Source organism: Acyrthosiphon pisum, chromosome A1, assembly GCF_005508785.2.
Source record: "Acyrthosiphon pisum isolate AL4f chromosome A1, pea_aphid_22Mar2018_4r6ur, whole genome shotgun sequence".
Classification (NCBI taxonomy): Eukaryota; Metazoa; Arthropoda; class Insecta; order Hemiptera; family Aphididae; genus Acyrthosiphon; species Acyrthosiphon pisum.
Window position 1 is genome coordinate 56,540,511 of NC_042494.1, and position 25,956 is coordinate 56,566,466.

General features: G+C 35.5%; 1 protein-coding gene across 1 annotated transcript; it reads right to left on the bottom strand.

Annotated features, from left to right (window-relative positions):
• Positions 1-4,161: 4,161 nt before the first annotated feature.
• On the bottom strand, positions 4,162-21,550 carry LOC100169367 (mothers against decapentaplegic homolog 6). The gene is made up of 5 exons (XM_008185344.3): positions 20,127-21,550; positions 17,683-17,736; positions 13,740-13,814; positions 6,041-6,256; positions 4,162-5,912 (listed from the first exon to the last, which is right to left on the bottom strand). Exons 1-5 carry the CDS (start codon positions 20,590-20,592, stop codon positions 5,590-5,592), a joined length of 1,134 nt encoding a protein of 377 aa, XP_008183566.1. The 5' UTR covers positions 20,593-21,550; the 3' UTR covers positions 4,162-5,589.
• Positions 21,551-25,956: the final 4,406 nt, after the last annotated feature.

The window sequence follows — 25,956 nt, forward strand, 5'->3', positions numbered from 1 at the left end:
CACCTTTTTATTTATTTGTGTTTACGATTTAGCATAATATATGCTGTATATTATACTAAAAAAAAATGTTAAATGTTTTGATTTCAACTTTAAAATCTTTTCTGGTAGGAAACTCTAAAAAGTAAATAATTATTTTATGGTAATTTCGACATCTTCGACATAATTTTTGTTTCTATAAATACCGTTAAAAAAATATTCACTCATTCAATAATAGCTTGAACATTTAATACAATTTTCTTCATAAGTTGTTATTAAAGCAATGTATAAATATTATTGAAGCATATACCTACTAAGATTTTTTTTATTATAATTTTAAATTAAAATTTTGAAAAAATTTGTCAACATTACGTAAATTTACAAATTATTTGTGAATTGTTTTTTTTTACATTATGTGTAAATTATCGTAAAAATAATAAATTTTAAATTAAAAAAGTTATTTTCTCAATGATTATACAAGTGTATATTTAACGCCTAAAATATTAGATGACTACCAATATGAATACATGCAAACATTTTATTTATCGCTAATAATTTTAAAAATAATATAGATAACTGTTATACTTATATTATAATATACATCAGTGTACCAACTATAATTTAACGCGTTCACCAATCGTATTTGGTTTTTATACCAGATATGTACTATACGAATACGACTCAGTGAAATATAGACTTATAACTTATAAATCTTTTATAACTTTATATTATACCTACATATAGATTATCTATATACCTACTCCTATATATTGTGATTTTTAAGTACTATATTATTAAACTTTCTATATTATGCTCAAATACCAGGTATTACCTACATGCATTACATTTTATTTTATGCTATAGGTATAGGGACTAAGGGTCTAGTACCAAATACTATGGTGACTTCCTTAATATTGAACTAGGATCTTACAAGCCTAAAATAATAATATACAATGTGTGGTTTGAGTATTATTATATATATATTTAGCAAATTAATAAACAAAGCAACGATAAATATTATACTCTACAAAATACTTCATGTATTTAATATTATTCTAAAAATAGTCGTAGTTACACGGTAGATATACACCGTGTATCGTGGACTATATTTTACTGCATTTGGTGTCATTTTATTATTTTGAGGGTAGTAGAAAAACGGGCATTTTCCTACGTTTAATTTATTATAGTTCACTGGGGCGATCGTTTGAAACAATACCAAATAACAACAGTCGTTATTCGCTATACAAACCACGCCACGTGTGCCCATCCCTCGTAATCTTCGAGAAACGGACGAAACGTTTGGTAATGATAAATCGCTAAAACGAAAATATAAGAACGAACACTATTGATATTTGCACAGTTACGATTAAAAAGTCATAAATCAATAATATTATATTAATAATATAATATACGGTGCACCGCGATATTCGATATAGTAATAATTACTTACTTATTAAGCTATAAAGTGTAAAGATAAAATAGTTAGGTATGTATAGGTGTATGAAAACGACATTTTTGCATAATTTTTTATTCCGTTTTCGTGAATAATATCTGAATTACATGTTAGTATATCTAAATTTATGATGGTTCAATTTTACTGCAGACAACTATTTTTGTGTTACCCCATAACCGCAGGCCTGGTTACATGGCTCCAAGTTGGTCTGAGGAGGGAGTAGGGAAAATGTAAAACGTAATAAATACCTACTGCATGCTAATAATTCTTGTCGGTAACGGTTTTAGTTTTATATGCATTGGATCATGAATTGGAAAAGTTATAAAAGTGCTCTGCAAAGTAAAAAAAAATATACATTCGGCAAAAATATTTACATTATTGTAACATGGGGGATTACTTACCACCCAAAAATGACTTATAATTCATTAAATAATACATTCCTAAAACCAATCACAAATATATTGAATCAATAATCGGTAACTGTTACAGTGAATTTACAAATCAGTCCACTTTTGAAGATATTTGCTTTACATTTTAATATTTAAACTATAAGCTTATGGCTAAATATCATATATTATAATTTATAGTTCAGTTAATAGTTAATTTCTTTATACGGAACTCTATGGCTTTATAGAAAACACAATAACTCATCTCAAATTAGGTTTGAAAAAATAATGCTAATAAAAGAGCTTCATAATTTTAATAAAATTATAAAACAGAACCAAAAACTAGTCAAAATTGAACAAGATACCAACATTACTAACCTGTAGACGGACAATTTATTTTAGATTTAAATTTTTTTAGTTTTATTTTCTATAAATATCAATAAAATAATATTTGTTGGGCCAAAAGGCGTCAACATTTTATACCAAGCCTCTGTTATATTGCTTAAATAGCAGTTGAAAAATATAAAAAATACATGGGCACAATTTTTTTTTATAAACATTTAAAGTTCGAATTTTTACAAAACGTATTATATTTAAAATTTAATAATTATTTTGTAGTTAAAAATGTATAAAATGTTCCACTTTTATAGCTAAGGATTGAAAATTTAAAACAAGGTTCCACGTAAATAGGTTATATAAAAATTACTTTATTCACAATAATATCATTAAATATTAGTAATATAGGTACTAATATCAAAACTGACCGTTTTCGCACAGAATCATTTTTCTTATACAGTGATATTATTATATCATTGAATTCAAATTTAACACCATCCATAACAGTGACCTATTTCAATGTACTTTAAGGATTCATTTATATGTATCTATCTTCAATTTTACCATCATTATCTGTCATGAAATTAACTGACTAATTTAGATATTTAATTCCTAAGATAAAAAGATGTATGCCATTTTAAATGTAATAAATGTACCTATAATAAGTTGATTTATTATGTTATTAATATTTACTATTTTTTAATCAAATATTTAAGATATAATAGTAATATTATAATGATATATTATAGTCAAGTGCAGTTAGACATTTTTTTATTACATAAGTTGCAATTACCAAAGAAAAATGACAAGTGAGTAGGAAACTTTTGTTGGATACATGAACTCTCAAGATGCCTGTATACTGCTGCCACTGTTTATAGTACATAAGTGGAAATCCATTCAAATTTCAGGGTGGGGGGGGGGGCTAATATTGTATACATCAATGTTCCAAAAGTTCCTACACAACCAAAATAACTTTATATTTTTTTTGTGTGGGGGGGGGGCTAATGTTATATTTGGTGGCTAAACTTCCCCCTATTTTCGCCAATGCTACAGTAAAAATAAAAAAGGGCCTCTAAAATATTTTTGAACCGGGGCCTCAAAATTGTAATTGCGGCACTGCTCTTACTAGTAAGTAGTGACACAAGAATAGAAAATCTAGTTTCAACATGCAAAGTCCAAATAAAAAAACAGTAAAAAAATCACTAAATTCAACAATCAACAGTAACCAACGTAAAATAAAATTCAAAAATCAATGATTTGTCGTTTAACTGATAATTTAAATAATATTGATAGGTATATAATATAATAAATTTGAAATATGCACAATAATCAAGAATATACATAATAGTTTTGGCAGTGTATTGGCAAGTTATCAAAAGTCTAAAAACAAACAAATGTTTATGTAAAATTGTAAAAGTACAAAAATAACATTCATTTATTGACAAACATATTGTAATACCAGATTTGGAAAAAATTATAGTAATTTTATTTTAATATCATTAAATAGATTTGCCTATTATTTTAAAATCCTTTAATCCTTCATTAAAAAACAAAAACCACCCGCATGCACATTAGGATCTTGTAACTCCTGTACATTTAAAGTTTAGGGTAGACTTTCTACAGTTTCTCAATTTTTTATAACATTAAAACTTTGAATAGCTTTAACTATTAACTTTTGTTCAAATATTAAATTTTATAAATTATTTTAAAACATATTCTACGTTTGACGACTGAATTCAAGTTTTTAAAAAAATTTTGAATTAATCAGAATAGTGTTTACTTGTTAAAAATGTTACAATAAAAATCTATTAATTTTTTTTATATTTTACGTGAAAGGAGAATAGGTCTAAAGAAAGACCAGTCTTTTCCTGTTTTTGTCCATAATACAAATAACTGTTTGTATAATGTAATTAAATATTACAAAGTATAAATTTCATAATACATTTATAACAAACATTAAATATAATATAACATATATAGTATATACATAAAAAAACAAACATTTAATTACATTTTTTAATTTCATTTTATTCATAAAATATACAATATTTTCATGATGCTTAATATTTCCCCAAGTTAAAAAAGTAAAATAAAACTGTATTAGTGGTTTATAATATTGTACAAATAAGCTACTATATCTGGATGTGCTTGATAAACACTTAGAACAGAAACATAATTAAAACAGTTATATTAATTGGTCAAGACATTATATTGATACATGTGTTGTATATAAATCAGTTATAATTTATATGTTTATATAGGTAATATTTTGAAATATGAAAATAATTATTTTGTACTAATTTAATTTGTTAAAAACATTATTTTTAAGAAAATAAATTAAGAATACATAACAAAGGTAATAAATGTTTGGCTGGGAGAGGGGAAATAAGATTTTGATTAAATCAAATGGACTAATAATTTTTAATGTACATGATGATACCGAAAATAATATATAAATACATGTTTAATTTTCAATAACAATCAAACATGTATTTAAAAAAAAAAAAACGAAAATAAAAATAATGAATATTATAATAGTCATAAGACAGGAACAGAATTCAAGTAGATTAAACTGGTAAAAGTTTTTTTTTAAGTCTATTACATGATGACAACTGTGAAAAACAAGAGCCATGAAAAATTCTGTTTTGCTCCAATATATTTTTATTTTAACAGTTCAATATATTATTATAATATTATGTAGTCTACATTTTAGTTTTATATAAGAAAATAGTATTTATTATTTTACAATAAGAAAATGAATAGTTAAAATTGGTAACATCTAAAAAAATAATGCTTTTCATGTAAAAGGTACAAGGCACATTTATTTCTCTTAAAATCTAACAAAATTTAATTTATATGAAAAAAATTGCCAAAAACATTAGTATTAAATTACAATCTTTTAGTATTCGCTATTCTATTTGATTTCCTTAACCAATTTTGATCAACAGTCAATTTTAAATATCCTGACTAGATCACGAAAAAAAAAAAAAATTACAAAAACCTAGTTTATATTAAATCGGAGGAGGAACTATCTGTAAAAACGGGTTTAAAGGAGAAAAGGTAAATTTTCAAAATATTAATTCATGGAATGTGGATGTCATTAAGCTCTAGTTTCCCTTACGTGTTGAAAATAGCATCGTACCCTTAGCAAAAAGAGCTGTCGTTAAGGACGCTGAACTAATATCACAATGGTATCCTTTGTTTTTACAAAAATTAAAATTAAAAAAAAAAAAAACAATAACTTAGTTTGTTTAAAGATCTCGTATAGACAATAGTATTGTACAAACAAGATCGACAAACACGAAACTTAAACGCACATGTTTAACACAATTTGGTTTGAGTCACAAATTCAATAAAATTAGTCCTTATAACTAGTGTTTAGTTGGGGAATTTGAGAATAACATTGTCATCTCAGATTCCATTTTCGGTCACCCTGTGTCATCTGCAAGGATCTAGCAGAACTTCGATCCAAGTCGGACAGGACGTGATCTCCTGCCGGGAATACTTGGGCCCCCATCCTTTGGCAAAACTGATGCGTACGGCGTTCGGGTCGACGGGTCCGACTCGCACGCCGTTTGAATAGCGTATTCGATCGCCGTGCGGGTTTCCCGTGAATATGTTCAGACAGTGGCCGGAAGGTACGCGAAAAACCAGATAAGACTTGCTGTCCGGGTCGTCCAGCGTCGGCGAATTTACGAACATCGGCCAGTCACTCAGGTTGTACGCCCACACGCCATCTTCTTCTCTGCTCAGAGCTAGACCTGAATACAAACATAGAATAATTAATACCAAAATATATAAATTAGAGCAAAATGTAGGTATTTTTCCGGAAAATTAGAGAGAAAATCACTAAAATAAATTATATAGCCTATACAGATGAAAAACATACCTTGTCCGATTTTGGTCCTGTTCCTGAGTACAGACTCCGGAGGGCCCTGCCCGGGTGAAAAATGATGTTGAGTGAGGGCGGCTAGAGACAGACCCGTGCCAAGTGGAACATTCCAGAACACATTCACAAATTTTGTTTCTACGGGAAACAACCTGCCGACTCGTTGCGATAGTTCCCAATACGCCACTTTACACCATTCTTGTTCGTTTTGTTTTTCTATAAACATACAGAAGTCATATCATTAGTAAACAAGTCCACGTTATATTTCGTTATATGTCATTATAAATCGTTAAGTTGTACTTCTTCAAGTAAATAATGATAAAATATTATACTATCCAATATTCGTAAGGTAAATTGGGAAATACATAAATGTAAAGTAAAGTAATATATCAAGTGTCGTTTTGACCAGCCCATATAGTTGAGAAAAAACAGATTTCTTCACTCGCAAGATAATTTTCAGTTACATTTTACCTCAGCACGCAATTACCATCCTACATAACTGTATTTGTATTATCATAAGAACAGAATAAATGGCCAATTTTTTTGAGATTAAGACGATGTAAGTATAATCAAATATATAATAATACCTATTAGTGGTGTCATTTTAGATTTTTCTAGGAGGGCCAAACAAAAAGTAACTGAACAAGTGAAAAATATTAAATAATATCAGAGATATTTGAAAGTAATCACAGATAAACCTTTTAAGAGTGGTTGCTTGGTATTTAGAATTTTATTGAGGCAATTTATACCTAGGTACCTACAAGAAATGGAATAATAAAAAAGTAGTTTTAGAAATAAAATTATGCAGTATTATGATATTATTCTTGTTAGTTGTTGAGTACATCCCGGCGTACAATGTCACACACCACTTAGTACTTATAGGTACACATCTTAGATACACGCCCACGGGTCTATAAATATTTCAACTATTAAAAACTATCATTGTGACAATAATTTCCCAGTTCACTGAATTCCTGTGTACAGTTACACAAATTATTATAAAAATAGCAATATTTTATCAGCAAAACCCAGCGCATCGGGCATCTGCTAAAATCACACAGGGCCAGCACTTCAAATATTGACGGCACTGCAGAGTGTATAGTATATACGCGAAGATTTGATTACGGATAAAACGTTAATATACGTATGAGACGCCGTGATGACGAGACGGTATCATTAAAAAAAAAATCGTCCTGCAGTCATTTTCTCCCTTCTTTGTTCTATCCGCGACGCATTCCGGCGAAGTGTTTATAAGTGATGACGACGGTGTCGTGTGGAGGGAGGGATGGCGACGACGGCGGCATTAAAGCAAAAATATAGATCCTATGTTATTATCAAACCCGGCGAACCGAAAAAGGGCGAAAACACGTAGACCTCGAGGGAGCTGCTGCTACAGTTGTGTTACGAGTTTACGAAGAGTATGTATGATCGCGCGGCGCCTGGTACGAACCGGGTGTACAGAGCGACGACCAAGACCACCACCACCAGATGTGATTTATCGGCGCGAGAAGAGCAGGTCCCGTCGTCTCGCACCCGAAATGAGTTCAACCTTCAACCGCACGAGAAAAAAATAAAACCCGTGTATAACACATACAAAATAAATAAGGGATTCTCATATTATACAGTCGGATCAATTGCAAGGTGACGACCGAGTGCGGCGGACCCGCCGAAATTCTCAACGGGCATGTTTTTCTTTCTTTCCCATTCAACAAAAAAAATAAATATTCGAACGTATATTATCTCCACACCGCTCTCGGAGCGTACATTATTATATTATTTACCTATAGGCTATAACACACAAATACACGTACGCACGCGCTCGCGCCGTATAAACTGGTTTATACAAATGCAACCGAACAAATGAGACGCACGGCAGAACGTGCGTTTGTCAATCGACGACGATAGAGCGAGAGGGATTCGGATTTTTAGAGGTATACCAGACAACGCAGCGGTACCAAACGGCCGCGACGATCTCGATTCCCGTCGTAGCACTCCATACACGACCTACCTACATAGCATTATTATAATAATTACAATAATAATAGTACTGCAGCGTATTGCAATCCGTGTATCGCGTATTGTATATATAATATATATACATAATAAATAATAGACCGTGATCCACTGATCCGTACACGTCGGACTTTCTAAACACAATATAATAATAATATAATGATGACGATAAAACTAATAACCGAAGGCACACGCGGTTTGTTTTTGGGTGCACGCGGCATTTCTGGCATTCCGGGCGGCCGTCAGTGGCGGCTGATGCGGCGCCGCCCACCACTCGCATTCCACCGAGAGACGACGACGAAGACACGTCCGACGTCGTCCTTCTTCCATACAAACCTTTATTTATTTATTATTATTTTTTTTTTTTTAAGGATACTCCGTCGTCAGCGCCTAACCTAACCGTATACACACACACACACACACGCACTGTAGGTAGTAATAATAATGGTTTGGCGGCGGCGAGTCCCTATTAGTCTTCTCAGAGAACAAACGGCAATCGTCGCTGCTCCCGTGTTTGTTTTTCCATCTCGCTCACTCTCTCTCCCTATACCGATCGCTCGTTTCTTGATTTCTCTACAAACATTATATACCTACCCACCGCCGGCAGAAGAGCACATTGTTGTAGTTCGGTTAAGACGTGTAGGTACATAAAACAAACACTCCAATCCTCCTGAACAATATATTTTACGAGTGTATAATATTATATAATACGAGTTTTCATTATTAAAACGATTTAAAAATAACGTTTGAATTGTTGTTATTAATAAAAAAAAATAAATACTTGGCGCCCACCGATTCTAACCCATGTTATGTAAGCCTGTTTGTTTAATTTATTATCACATCCTTATCACTAACTAATCAACGCGCGTTACAAATTATAATCAATAATTACACTCTTCAAGTATAATTGAATACCGCCAGGCGACCGAATAGAGAGAATATTACCTGTTAGAATGCAGTATTTCAACGGTTTTCGTTACCTAACTCTTATTTATATCGAAAACAGAAATGACAGAATGTCAAGAAAAATAAAATATCATAAGTCCCACCTGAATTGTTTGTCGTATAACACGGTTTTTCTTATACAATAAAAACGTTTGAGGCCCACGAGGGGTTTAGCGTCCGTGTTAGCAGTTCAGGTAATTGGGATTTTGCCTTTTCGCCCTGCATACGGGCCACGAGACCGTTCGTGAAGGAAAATATGTGACCCGCTAAGGATATCTCGCTACAATACAATTTTTTTTTTCCCGTTCACACCGTTTCTCGGTAGATTATATTATATGGTATATATTATACTCGATATACCGAAATACATCACACACACAGCGTCTCTGAATAGAATGTAAAGACTATATAGACTACCACTTATATTATATATATTACACTGAAGCGTTCAGCTCTAAACCCGTCCTGCCGTCGACAAAAATATTAATAATGATATCGGTTTTCGAATCTTCGATCCCCCAATCTGAACCGCCGCAGTATTTAACGCGGAGGTGTATAGTGGACGACAAATTTAATAAAAAAAACAATAATTTGCAGTAACGCGAAAACTACGGATCGCAAAAAAAAAAACGAAAGGCGAAAAAGTCGAGTATCGCCGACGTCAAGGGATTCACGACGACGACGATAATTATTGTTTTAATAATAATATTATTATCATCTCGTCATTGTAATATTATACAGACGACAATATATTATTAATATGCTAATGAACCGAGAGCGGCGGCGGCCGACGAGCACTCTCGTCTCTCCCGCAACCCACTCCGACGCGCACACGTCGAGAAGACCGGTTTTTCGTTATTTGTATTACACACACACACGGTGCACGCCACATACATTTTTTCATTATTATTATTATTATTATTATTATTATAAAGCACAACAGCCGCCGCGCGTACATAATATATATATATAATATTATGTTATTAAACGAATTCCGCGCGTCTCTCTGATGTTCTCGGTCGCACACACACAAGCAGTATAATATAAACTGGCCGCCGCCTCAGGTTTATGTGTGTGTACTCTTTATAAAGTCGGCGGCGAAAGCATTGTAATTTTCGTAATTGGCGCCCGCGGGCGTATTGTCGCGAAAACACACGGATCGCGGCGATCAAGCATGGGCGTGCCGTCAAGAGGGAAGGCTCGCGGGGGATCCGATTAAAATATATATACGCGTTACGGCTGCCGGCCGCGCGTGTGTGTGTGTGTGTGTGTGTGTTGGAGGCGGTGTTTTTCATAGACACAAACGAAAATCGAGTGCGTGTGGGAAAAAAACCGACGACCGAAAATATATTAGAGGGAAACGAGAAATTGACGAGTGCTTTACTCGTTATTATAATAATATACATTATATTATACGTCATCTCTCTCGCTCCGTGTTCTGCGTTCTTACTATTATTATTATTATTATTATTATTATTATTATACGCCGTAGTCGTAATAACCGGTCTCGGGCGCCGCCGATCGACGGTAAAAATGTAATAATGGCGATTTTGGAGAAAAAAAATGGAAAACTCAATTGTGAGTCGGACGAGACTTGCTGTGGCCGAAAATTCTGACCACTGCACCTGTACAGAATATCATATTATTATAGTTTACATCGTTTTATGACCGAGCTGGAAACGAACATGATTTTTGTTTCTCGTACCTATTTATAAGCACGTTCAACGGATGCGGTGTTTATCGTGACGAAGGGACGACGACAAGCGGCGATCAAAGATCGTTCGTGACGACGACGTGTCTTTGGGAATCGAAGACCATAATATTATTATTAGATACGTTGGGTTGTCTCGGATTGCCGACGACGAGCCGGGTTTCGGGCAGCCGCCGAGTCGAGACGGACTACGTAGGCGACGGACGGCAACCAACCGGTTCTTCGTATCGGTTGGATGGGCACGCAGTGGGGGCCCCGTGATGAATGGCCCCGGCGCGGCGGCGCGCATTGGACGCCGGCAACCCGGTCGGGTCCGGGCGCCACACAACCCGTCATTAGCATCAACGGTACACACAGACCACCCCACTCCCGATCAGACGATGACGATATGCGCGCGCGCGCACAATACAAACATAATAATAATATTATATAATAATGTGTTTTTTCAATTATTATTCCGTCGGAGAGCTCTACACTATTCTCTGGACAAAAACGGGTTTCGGGACGTGGAAAATTCGGGATTTTGTCACACGGATCTGTATACGGGGGATTGTTTGTTCTTTCCGATACTGACGTTTATATAGTTTTCGACAACTACGATCGGAAGTCGGTCAAAAGACGTCCCCAACGAATGCGTTTCTGTTAGTTATTGTTGTGGTGTTTATTTTTCCGATTTCGTGTTTTTCCGTTTTCACGACGAATCAACAGCTTTGATGTGACGTCACGGGCGCCAGCGATATGGCCCTCGGCCCGTCGCTTGTAATGGTTATTTTTATCGGTCTTCGAGTGGCGGAGTGGTGTGGGTGGTGCAGTAAGGTGGTGGAGTGTGTGCAGCAAGTGAGTGTGTGTGTGTAGCGTGTGCGGTTCGAAAAAAAATATCCAACGTCGCCAGTCTATTTACCCCCACTCGGGACTCATCGGTACCGGCAAAACACAACGACAACACACACACGCAAGTAATAATATTCGTCGTCACCAGCACATATTATTATCATCGGGCCGTCGCCGTCGCTGGCACCCGGCACCGCCGCCATGCCATTATCATCATCGTCGTCGTCGTCGTCGTTGTCCTCCCTCCGCAGCCCGCACCACTTGGGCCGCCGACGACGACGCCACGACCTCATCGCAACGATAACATGGCAATGGCGGTGCATGGAGAGCAAGCCGCCGCCGATCATAGATCGCTGCCGCCAACAGCAGGCGCCGCTCATTACCGACGCCGCGACCGCGAAAACGATAAACAACACGCGCGCCAACAAATAACACCACCGCCGCCCCCGTCTCGAGTGTATATATTATAATATGATATTATACTGCACGAGCAATAATCGATAATCCGCCGACGAGAGGTATAATATTATTATGATAATAAAATTATGATTATTACAAGTGTACGGGAGGAAAAAATGTATATTTTAATATTTCTATAATATATTATTATTATTATTTTATGTTTACGATATCGCGACGTCGGCCAGAAACGTTAAAATGGAAATAACTAATAATTATATTTTTTCAAGTGACGCCGTCTCACCAACAATCCACCTCTTCCCGCATCCCCAGGCTACCACTATAAACCGCCGACAATCGAACCGCGGTGCACATATTATAAGTTTTTTTCCATCCGATAAAAAACCTAACTATTTTTTCATTATCACTTATAATCATAATAATATGACAATAGTCATTCGTATATACAATCGGCAGCGGGTACTTGTGACTACAACGACAACACAGACTGCGATTGCCCATACCTCATCGCATCGCGTTCGTGTTCAATATTTTTTTGTTATCCGCGCCGACCTCGTCTCCCCACCCCCCTCCAATCAATATATCGGTCCCGATAAAAGTCCCGAGGCTATAATAACACCGTAATAATATTACATATTATTATTATAGGTACACCGTACACGTGTAATATAATAATATATATTATATATATAATATATTAATATATAATATATAATAATATATTATTATATATATATGTAAATATATACAATATAGTATATACACAATATACAACAACAACAACACGGCGCGGCGCGGCGGCAGTGGCGTGCACGCATGCCAGTGGCGGGCGGGCTGTCGGGCTGGAAGGTCTGCGGGTAATTATGTTGTTTCCGTGTGGTCGCCACTCGTAATTAACCTTTGCCGGGTTTTTTTTAAAGTTTGGTCGGGCGCCAGTCGGTCGCGCGGGTGCACCGCAAAATGTCATCTGCCGACCCCGCCTCCGTACACACAATGTGTATACGTGTGTAAGTGTATATTATGTACACGCATGTGAGTGTATACGTGTGTACGGGTGTTTGTGTGCATATAATATAATATATATTATAAATATACGGAGAGAGGAGGCACATATGCCGAGACGCCCGGCGCCCACGACAATCGCTTCACCGCGCCGTTCTCACGTTCCTATTATTTCGGCCGTCCTTCGCATAAAAATAATAATAATAATAATAAAAGGAAACCCTAACATCGCCAAAATGTATCCTTTATAATATTGAACAAGTATCGCACACCGTGTGTATTATCCTGCAGCGACCTGCACTATATTATATTGTTATATAATATATGATATAACATGGTTATAATATTGAAAACATACAAGTATGTGTATACCTATATAATATATTATATATGAAAAAAATGCACACGAAAATGTACGCAGAAATCTAAAATGTATATGTATCACTGGACAATGTATGTATACTAAGCCACATGATTCAAAACAAACTGTAAAGGAGAATGATTATAAATGATAATGAATGTGAAAAAAATAGATTTCACACGATCATTAGCTAGCTAAAACTATTTATTCTTCCTGTGAAAACACATTGGCTCAACCGTACGGTGCTGACCACACGACAACGACGCGCTTATATTATTATGCAGTCAATTACAATTCCTACGACGGTAGTGTTTCCACAAAAGTAATTATTCCGTCACACACAATAATGTAAGCTATTAGAAAAATATCTAACTACCTACGCGTGAGAGTTAATCTAAAATCAAATTAATGCTTACCGTCACCGTCAGTGCTAAACGAACCACGAAGTTCGTCATCATTACTATCCCAACTACACTCGCTGGGAGCACGATCTGAAAAAAAAGATTTAACACAATTATTACTAATTTCATGATGCAATCCTCCATTATTATTTTTCAAGATAATATACATAATAGACTTTAATATGGTAGGTAAAGTTTATATTTAGTAAAATTATTTTTGTTGACCGTATAAAGTTATATCAATATTTATTGTTACACAGACTAACGGTGATATCAGGTATTATACTATTACGTAACCGCAAGTAATTTATTTCACATTAGTTGTTTTACCATTAAGCGCCGCCCCTACTATACTGTCATCACCGTTATCATACAAAACGACTTCCCATACAAAAGCTGTTATCGACGATGACAATATTCTCGTTCAGTGTAAGTAGGTACAATTAAACAAACGATAAACATTGAACGTATTTCGTAGGATGTTATTAACTCGTTAGCTTTTTTTTCACTTTCGTCTGGGAAAATTCGAACGTGACTTCGAAAATATGTCTACCTGTATCTCAGGAATGATATTACCGATGACTGTATATAAAGGTATATTATATAAAAGAAACAAAACAATACGGGAGTACCATACAGAATATTTATATACCTATGTAATATATTATATATATATACGATCAGGACGAATGATGAAGAAAAAACAATCTGTAACATTTCTATTGTGTGAGAAAAAAATCTACAGACTGGTGGGGGTTGCGATGGCGGTAGCCGCTACAACTGCTCTTGTGATGCTGTTTTATATATTATTCCTGCTGTTCTCGATCAGATGACCACATTCCCGAGGAATGATTCTCCGATTCGCTCTCTCCGCGGGACCCATCGTGGTCTGTCCTTGCATCTCTCCGCACAACACACACACACACACCAGCGCGCTGGTTATTTTTATAGACGCCCAGTTTATAAACGTCATTTTTTTTTTATTCACCCTTTAGACGTATTTGCCATTCTGTTGACATTCCGTCTGAGCAAATCGAAAATTATTTTTAATCTTTTTTATCTTTACACTCAAGCCAAGCTACATCATTATAGACGAGACTTAAAACTTAAAACTTTGCATAATTTTAGATTAATATAGCTCGTGAGTATTGAAATGAAAACAACCAACACCGACCGAATATTATAACGGTTAGGACATCAGAGGTCTAGTAATACGAAACGTTTTAAAAACAAACTGCATTGACTTCCTTATGATTTTTTGATTTTTTGAATGACTATAATATTATCGACTATAGTAGGTAGATTATAAAATATACACCAACGATCCAAAATCAGTGTCAGTCTAGTCATGGCTGCGTGGCCATGGCTCATGGTGGTGTAAGGAGGGGAGGGGGAAGAGGGGATTTAAATATCGTCATATATCTACAGACTGTCTTTTGTGCGTGTGTACCTATTTACAGTCGTAAATATAAATAGAAAAATACACCAAATATAATTAGTATTGTTTGGTTGACTATTGCAGACTGAAGTATAAAATAATAAAATAGAATATTGTACCTACCTAATAACTTATAATTTTGAATTTATGTGAAGAGGAAAATGTATAATGGAAACTAAAATGTGCACATGTATATTCTGATATTCATATCAATCAAATTTATTTGTTCTGTATAAGTTTGTACTTACAATAATTGTTACCATCAACACATAACTAACCACTTGCAAACGAGTTTTTTCTATACTTAAATGTATCAATAACAAACTTCATTCAACATTACACCAATGTCACCCAAAACCAGTTTTGTAAAGTACTTATATGTAAATAAGTATTTTAAATACTTTTGAAGTAATTATGGATAGTATTTTAAATAATTTATATAAGTATAATATGTACCTATTTTTAAAACAAATTACCTACTAATTTTCAATTATATTAACAAGAAAAGGCTAAAAAAAACACGATTAAGTTGATATATAACAGGGGTGGCCAGCGAGAAGAGACTCGCGAGCCACCAAATATATTAATAAAAATTGAAGAGCCAGATGTAAAAAAAAAGATCATATTATTATATATTATATGACCTTTTTTTTTTACATCTTGGCTCTTACGTTAATTTACGTCTAATGTCACGTTAAGATGCGAGCCGCGATTTGACCACCCCTGATATATAAGGTAAAAAACGTGTTATGTACAAATGTTGAAACTTAAAAGTATTTGAAAGTATCTATGAATACTTCTTTTAAGTATCTGTATATTTGCACTCGAATACTTTTTTTTGCCTAGTATTATTTACGTATTTAAAATACTTTTCAAAATAAATATCTAAACTTGATAGGCTTTAATATAGTATATTTTACAAGACTACCTAAAACCATTAATGTTAAACATATGTGGCCATTGATGTACAAGAACTGATTAAATATTAAAATAATAGCAAATGCTTTTTGAAAAAGAATGTTCAAGGGACCTTTGGTTTCTCATTATTTAAAAATGTACCACCTAGTACCTATCTATAGTTTATACCAACAAAATGTTGATAAGCTACAAGAATTTCCGCGGAAAAAAATGTGTTTACACTGTTTATTCAACCTCTAATATATTTATAACTTTCTACGGGTAAAAAACTGCAATCAAAGTTTATACGACTTTTGTATTTTGTATTTCATATACTATTATTTCCTCCTCGCTGCATTTAATATATCATTTTTAATAGCCTTAGTTTTCGTCGTTCTTTTGTTTTCACCCTCGCTATACATTGGCAATCCGGAAATTCAACGGTACTAGCAAGCTAATCTCCAAGCTTCCACTCGAACGGATTATTATTCACCGGGGTCGTTATATGAGAATGGCCAAGAGGGTGGACCGGAGCAATGCACACGTGTACCTGATTCGGGCTGCTGTCGCCTGCAGGATTAGGAATTTCCGAGGGGTGAATTCCAGATCGCTTTTCACCCTCCTGCGAAACACCGGAACAGTTTACGACGTTTTCATTCGGGGTAGGCGTCATTTCAAGCACACGCAACCGGAAGATTACTTTCCAACAGTTTTTGCCTCTCTCATCGAAAAATAATACTCATATTTCTACCACAAAAGCAATTTAAACTAGCGCTATAAAAAGAACACTTTGGAGAATTCATCCAATAAATAAAATAAGATGTTTGCACAATTTTTGAAATATAGTTGTATGTGTTTAATTTAGTAGGTAGTTCAATAATTAAGAATTATTAAAAGTAAACACAGTATTTTCAGGACGAGTTTTAAATATATTATAAAAATTAATCAAAATAATAATTTTTACATGGAACTGCCAAGGATTCTTAATAACACGGTAAAGCTTTCATATTGAAATAACATAACATTTGTAAATAGAAGGACATGGAAATTACAAAAACTATATTTTATAAGAAACATAATTTAAATATTTCCTTGGTAATAATAACTAGAAAATAAAGTCGAAGGAGACTTAAAATTGGTTCAATTACTGTAAATTAACTTATTTAAATGCATCCAACTATTATTATATAACATAATATAAGATATACCTATGGTAAATATGAAAATAATATTTTAAGATTTATTTATGTGTATCATAAAAAAAATTTAAATTTAAATTTCCCTAAACGCTGTACGTACATTGTACTACTTTACTTTTTAGTTATTATATGTACCCCACAGCTCTTCGACCGGTTAAATCGGAATGAAATTGAAAGTCATTGACGCCGTAATTTTTTGGCCTTGTGCCACTGAATTTTTTACATCAAATAATCAAATAGAATGAAAAAAAGTGTGTACGTGTAACTCATCGAAGTATTTTCAACGCATGCATTTTGCAAAACATAGCTTTTTTATTACGGCAAGGTAGTCGTGGTGTACTGCACATTAACTATTAAGTACGAGTTTAGGTGACTAGTACTTCAAAGTTTTGAATTATGTCGTGTTTAAAAAATGAACACTTACCTTCAGGTTTCAGTTTTTCCTTCACGAACCTTGAATAGGGCGGCGGAGGTCGTTCTGAAACAATACGAAACGCAACAATATAGTGGTTATAATATTATGTTTGGCGTTATTATAATATATTTTCTGCTCAGACCTTTCCCGACGAGACCATGCAAATTAAGTCGGAAACTTTTACTAATTCACTTTGAATAGGTACCTATTGTGCGCACTCATAATATTTTTGGCAAGTTAAATGCAAGGCACGTCTATGTAGATAATATAACTGTGTGCAGCAGCCATTATCCGCCGATAATCGCAAAATGTTTAGTTATTGATTATTAATATTAGGTATTCAGGTATTATGTCAGAAAACCGTCGTCGGTTTATCAATAGTAATTATATTATAAAACTGCAATGGACGACGAAGAACCAAAATATAAAGTACACACAATACACATAGGTACATATTATATTGTGTACCACAGGTATATTATACATGTATAATGTATGTACCTACTACAACTACCGCGACACGTAATGAATATTTATGGGTATCAACAGTGAAAAAACATCACAGATTTTTTTTTCATCTTCTTTCTCCGCTCTGTCGGCGTGCTAGAGGACCACACAAGTTTGCTTTATCCATTTGTACACGCGGGCGCGCCGGCAGACTATTTATACGCAGCACAGTCACATAGCGCGTTCGGGCGCGCGCGCGCGCACACACACACACACACACACACACACACACACACACACACACACACACACACACACACACACACACACACACACACACACCCGTAATGGATTTTTTAGAAACTCGCAGTTCGAAGAAGGATGAAGAGGAGGAGAAGGAGGAGGTTTATCGAGAAAAACGATTATTTCATTATTTTTTTTTTCCTGGTTTTCGGCCAACGTAAATACGACCGACGTGTGCCAATACACAAGACGACTACGTGTGGCGCCGACCAGTATTTATAAATAAAATATAATAATAATAAAAAGCGACTCCACTCGCGCCGTTCGGGTTGCGCACGTCGGAGAGCTTTATGGACAATGATCACCGATTTTTAAATAACCAAATTAGTTTTTTATTTATCATTATTATTATTATTATTATTATTATTATTATTACATTATTATTTTCGTACCTTTGGCCGAGGGAATGTGATGACGGACGTCACGTACCGTCGACGCCACCACCGCCACCGCCGTCACACCGCAGACCCGACGGAGAAAGACGTTCGCGGACGAAACGGTGGGCGGAGGGGGGGACGCGCGAGCGGTTGGGCGCCGCGGCGGAACTGGTGGCGCCGTTGGGTTGCGTGACCGGGTCTGCGCGCTATTTATTTCTCATCCGGCCCGACGGCGACGACTACGACGGCGGCGTCGAGCAGGTGAAGTGTGACGCAATTGGATCGGCGGATAGTATTATATTATTATTATTATTATTATTATTATAGGTACACCGCGACTATGCGATTATAATATTATATGCGAAACGGACAGAGCGGCATGGATGTACTTACTACTTATACGTGCTTATTGACAACATAATATAGGTACGACGGTGGGGGATGGACGAGGGATCGAAATATTATAATTTATAATGTAACACACGACGGGATGAAAAAAAAACACTCTTTAAACTGCTGCGGTATTCGCGAAACGTTGTTTTTTACGAGAATTATTGGCCGCCGTACAATAAACGAAACCGGCGCCGCTCCGTCGCAATGTTTCGTTTAGTGTTTATCTCTCGCTCGCTCGCTCTATCACTCTCACTCTTTCTCTCTCCAAGTACATAATATGTAGTGTATAATAATATGCATGTCGCATATACATACGAAATTATATTATGTAGAAATAGATGTTTATGTACATATGATTACATTAAACTGAACGTGTCAGCCGATCTTATCACTTTCTCTTATCACAACAAACGCGGCGGCGAGTTCCGAGAATATTAAATTACACTCTGTCGGCGCACCGCTTTGCGATACATCACATAAATGCCGCCGCCACCGTGTGCTGTTGTCTTATCAGCGGCATGCAGATAGGAAATCCTGGAAAAAAGGCGCGACGGACGAAGGTTAAATTTGCAACAATATTACGTTGTGAATAAAAACAACGTTAGAACAATAACAATATACACGACGAACTAGACGGAAATTTTTATAAAAATATTATGTACAATTGGGAAATGAGAATACAATCCATCTGGCCCGAAAGGACGACTGTCACCCGTTTCAACGAGGGATACAGGAGTTTTAAAAAATAAAAATCGGTCCGATCCGTTCACTCGACCAACTACCGACAAAGCGTTTTCAAAGGTGGGGAAAATACGCCGATATGTTCACCGCCGTTTACAGGTCAGCACACGGCCAGCTCAACGTCAAAGGTTAAGTCATGTTACGTATAATAGATAGTTTGAGCACTTAAGCGTAAGATTTAGGGGTGCTTACCGATTTCGCATCGTCTGCTCCAATGGTACGGGTTGCAACACAACATGTCGGGTTGTTTGGCCGTCTGGCAGGAGGGTGTGCTCTTCAGCTGTTCGACAGTCCTGAGGTCAGGCCATCGCCACAGACGGCAACATATCACCGCCGGGTCGGCGAACAGGAACGGCCGGACGGCCACGCACTCTGCCGCGTCCACGCCACCGGTGTCCACGGCCCGGAGAAGCGTCTCCAGCTGCCTGTCATCCAGCCGCTTGAACAGCGCGTTGCGGAATTTCCGTTCGTCCGACTCGACCGGCGGGGACGGGTGCGCGGACGGAGGTGACGTCGCCGCCGCTGCTACTGGTGGTTGAGCGGCTGCGGCGGACGCCGAGGAGGTCTTTTCCGCACACCTGGTTTCATTGTCTCGGCGCACCCGTGCCTTCCACAAGCGTTTAGCTAATGCCGTCCGCCTCCTCCTGAACATGAACATAAAACACGTGAATGCCGCCTCGCATTTGGTGGCCACTACTTCCGCCGACCCGCCGAACCAAATACTGCGCTGGTCCGCCGGCGGCCGCCGTGACGCGCGCGCGGCGGCGGTGGCACCTTGATATGTGATCGCGGCGTGCGCACCACGTTTTCCGGACGCATCCGTGTTGGGCCGACCGTTGTCGTCCGTGCGGCGTCGTCCAAGACGATGCCGCCGCCGCCGTCGTCGTCGTGGTTATAATGCACCACCGCCGGTGACGGCAACAACGACAACAGCTGCGGCCACGGAACTGTACAAGGTGGTCATTTCGCGCCGCGACCACACCAGCAACACAACAATATTATTATGGCAGTGATCGTGTGACCGATACCGTTACGCACAGCGCCACACACCACGTGTCGTTAACTTTAAACGAAAATTCGGAAAACACGTCGATTGGCGGACGACAGTGATTATTGTAACTTGTATTATTAATGTTTCTGTTGCAGATATTAACACCTGAAATGCGATCGAAAAGCGTCGAACCGGCGATGCGACTAAACCGGTCACAAATAACAATATTATTATAATATTAGAATATATGCACACGACACACGCACTATTATACCGAATGTGTAAATATGTATTTATCTTATATATTTTAATAATAACAACAGTTATGACGATGATGATTATAATAATAATTAACAATAACGATAATAATAATATTAAGATTTTTGTTCCGATCGAATATTATACGGCGACAGCGACGAAACAAATAGTCGGCCGATCGGTACGAGACTGACGGGTGAGAGAGCCGAGCCAAACGGCGGCGAGCGCACACACGGCGTTTGCGTGTGTGTGTACGTGCGTGCGTGTGTGGATTGGAATGGAACGCGGGCCGGCGAGTCGGAGAACGTGCGTGCGTGTGTTCGTGCGTGCGACGGGTAAAGAAAACGGGAACGGCGACGGCCGCCGACGTCGTCGTGTAACTATGCCGCGGTGGTAACGCCGCACCGCCCCGCCGCTCCATCCCATCATGTGCAGCCACCGCACCGACGTCGCGCCACAGCAACACCGGCTCGCCACAGCCGTCGCCACTCGCCGCTACCCACCGGCCGCCCGGAGTACCGTGTCTCCACGCACGGGGCGCCACCTACCCGGCGCCACCGGCGCGCAGTGCGACCACGCGCGCCGAGCCGAATGTCGTGGATTTGTCGCACGTGTGGTCTCTCTCTCACTTGCTCGTTCTCTTTACTCCGCGCGCACAAACATACTTTTATTACATATATATAATATATATATATAATATTACTATTATTTTTATTATTGTTATTTAATTATTATAATATACACGTCGTTGTCAAAGCCACCGTTTTTTGTAAGACGTTCTCTCTCGTTGTTTTTATTAATTTTTTTTAATCATTCGTCAAACGTACTAAGACGCAAAATTTGATCTACAATGAGTAAATCTCCTAGGTACCTTACACACATACAATATACACCTACATCGTTTACAGTAATCATGACCAACGTGTGAAATTTTTGTTTTCAAATTGACATATTATTCAACAAAATAACGTTACAAAATATTTTTTCACTCAAAATTCAGATTATGAAGAAACATACCTAAGTCTTTCTCTTTAAATATAATATTATTGTAACAAAAATATAATAGGTATCTATTATAAGTATATCGGTTTTTATTATCATAGCATTATCTACTATACCTATGTATATTATTAATTATTATACATAATAATTATCAAGAACCAAGGTATACCAAGCTAACCATCGCTAACCGAGCAATGACACCGTAATGGGAATGCCGAATTAATGAAATAGAAATGTAGGTTCATAATATAGATTGATATAATGACATAATATACACTGAGTCTAATTACGTTAATACGAGTATCGATGAACGATTTCTAATATGAGTTCTAACAATCAGACAACGCTGTTCGAAAATCAAATTGCATCTAATGCGACAAATTGCAAGCTGTTGCATACACTATTCATATTTGTAATCGTCGTGAGAACCGAGCGTTGGAGATAATTATGGAATAATATAACAAATACCATAATAGACAATTTTAAATATGGTTTAACTTGTTTTACTTAAATATTTGAGCGTTGAATATTTTAACAATATAATGGGGCGGCTCGTTTTAAATATTTTGGGTGGCCGGGCCTTATAGTTACGTGCCTGATTTAGCCAGTGGCTATGTAATATACCTACCAAATAATATAAGCGATTGACTCGAAAATAAATCCTCTGGTAGTTTTTACCTACGCCGACCAATTTTTTATGAAAAATAATTTCTTTACCAGCGCCAAATTGCGTCCTTGACGCGAATTGCATTTGAATGTCACCACCGCGCGTGCACCCAGGAAATCCCCTCCAAATTGGACCCGTCCCGCGAATACATAAATGATTTATAGACAAATGAAAACGTATAAATTATTTATGTTTAACTTGTTTATTCGAATTCGAAATGCATATTAGATACAATGTTTCGGTGTGCGTTGATCGGCATGCGTTTTTTATTTTTTTATTGTGGACCGTTTTTGTCAGTTGCATATATAAAATAATATAGATGATACAACTGATGCACATAACGTTATGAAACAAAAACTAGAATTACCAAAAATGATAAACAATACAGTTATATTATTATTTATTATATATCTACGTATGTCAGATACCAGATTTTACGGTTCTAGTTTTAATTTTTAAGACAATAACAATACGATCATAATATATTTCATCTTTGGCAAGAATTCTTAATTAGCTATATATAAGATTCATATATGAACATTAATTCGTAACTTATGAGTTATGATTTATGGTATATAATGTACTGCATATGTACTGTGCATGGTGCATGGTGTATGATACACAATGATAACTCATGAAGTCTTGAATCAGCTGAATTGATAGTCGACACTTAAGAGTAACATATATTACGAGTAAAAATAGGTATTTTGTTGGTCTCATTTCAAACGCAATAACTACGTTTCATTATAAAAAAATGTTCGGTAAAATTAAAAAATATTAAATAGATATCATGACTCCTGGGCAAATAGGAAATATCAGGGCGCTATAACGGCAATAAACTATTCCAAAACAATTTATTTAACTCTCTCACACAATTAAAACCATTTTAAGTATATATATCGATATAATATTCACTACAATTTTCAATTTTGTGACGTTTGAATATTCCAGATACCTATACGCCAATAAATTAAATCATATACATTTTAAAGAGTGCTTCTTCTAATCATGAATATTTGATTCATTGACATTTATTCAAAACCCAGTTGACTGATCAAATTACTAAGTCTCGCGTATGGGTACATTTAAATAAGAATAATATTGTATAATATACACAGAAAAACCATTATCGTTTTATAATATTTGTCATTTGATGTTTAAGTATAATAAAAATCTTGTGGAAATGTTAACATGATAACGACTCACATGTCCGTATATATACTCAATGATAATATATACGATTTTAATAATTTCATCGTAGAAAATAATGACCCGAAACGGTTACTATTTGAACGAACACAATAATGTAAAACCTATACAATAATATTATAATAATATACAAAAATACTATACAACTGTCACACGTGCGCAACAGAAAAAATAACGTAAAATATTTTTGACTCCAAAATAATGAATTCTTATGGCATGAATCGTGTTTTTTATTTAGATGAGTTTAACACGCAGAATAAAACGGGAAATTAAATAAATTCTTCAAGGGTTATGTCATCTTACAATGCGCGGTTTACCAGAATGTTAAAATAATTGTATTATTTAATATTATATAAGCACAGATTAACGATGATTAAAACCCAAAGACTTTTTATGTTTAACGTTGTTTTGAACTGAACTGTTTTATCGTCAATAAAAGACGTCTTACAAATCAAAAGAAAAAAATTACGCGTTCCTGGTGCAGAAATTGTAACGAAGGGCGAAGGCGCGTGGCTACGAAGGCGTGCAGCTCGGTTATATTACTTACAACATTTCATTTTTAATCCGAAGGGATCATAATATTATTAAACAGAAGCGGTGGGTAACTTGGTGGATAATTTATTACGCAGGCAGATTTTCCCACCCGGGGTCTTAAAGTATGTAACAATAACAGAGCTATTATAGTAGTTGTGAAATCCAATTATAGTATAATAAAATATAAAGTATGTATACCTAAATTTGTAATTTTATTTTAATTGTTTATGTACTCTGAGTCAACTGTTTTTTAATTACAAAAATACTAGGTATTAATTATTATTGTTATTTAATACTCTCACGCTATACGAAGAAAAGCATATAATTTTTTTTTATAAGACGAAACAATTCTCGTCTTTTCTATGCTATCCTTATATTTTTTGTTGTATATTACTATATTAGTATTTAAATATAATAATATGATATTTGAGACTTTTTAAGTGCTTAGCTCACAATTTTACAATTTTAAATGGACCTGCAAGGCCTCGACCAGGTGGATTGTTGGTAAACGTAATATTCTTAGTTTTATTTAACAACAATGACACAATGAATACTTCATGATTGTATAATGGTTTTACTACTTTTACTCTATATGGGCTATGGCTGTAAAATAGTTTTACTTTATATACTTATTGAGTATTCAGTTATAAGTTATAAGTTATATTCAGTTACTCTGCTATAGTCATGCTATAATGTATCATAATATCATATGCGTGTACTGTGTACATATTACAGTGTAAATGGGATGTGTACAATGTACGATGCCACATTTCCACGATGTACCACCTGTAGGCTGTAGCAGTGTAGCCTCAATATTATCTTGGAAAGTGACTTTATAATATCACATGGGTGAATATTATGGTTAAACCGCAAACATGTTTGTCCTAAACCAAATTCCTAAAAAATAAATTAGGTTTTTTGAAAATCATTTGGAGACAAACCAGTTGCTTCCCACGAGATCACATTACGCAAATTATTTTATACAAAAGGTAAATGGGATGCAAGTAGTATTTTTCAGATATTTATTTCCATATCAAAATTATTTGTGGTAAAATTCTGTTGTTATGTTTTAAAAATAAAAATGTAAAGTAGTTATAAGCTTATTAAATACATTGTTTGTGAGTATGCAGATAAACTATTGGAAAGCACCAACTGAAAACAATGGCTGCGAAAAAAATGTATTGTTATTATCTATGAGTATTATTAATTTGTTAATTTAATTGACCAATGACCATTGTATAAATATTTGTGGTTACTGGTTTGTAATTTTTTTAATAATGAATAATATAAAATAATAAATACTTATGAAATAAATTTGAATAAAAAAACAAAGAAATGGAACGAAAATGAAAAGTTCAAAC

Excerpts from the sequence above, each read along its gene's own strand:
- LOC100169367 (XM_008185344.3), bottom strand. The coding sequence starts at position 20,592 with ATGTTCATGTTCAGGAGGAGGCGGACGGCATTAGCTAAACGCTTGTGG. Across the intron at positions 17,737-20,126 it reads GAGCAGACGATGCGAAATCG|AACGACCTCCGCCGCCCTAT; the intron begins GTAAGCACCCCT and ends GTATTGTTTCAG. Across the intron at positions 5,913-6,040 it reads CAGGACCAAAATCGGACAAG|GTCTAGCTCTGAGCAGAGAA; the intron begins GTATGTTTTTCA and ends GTTTGTATTCAG.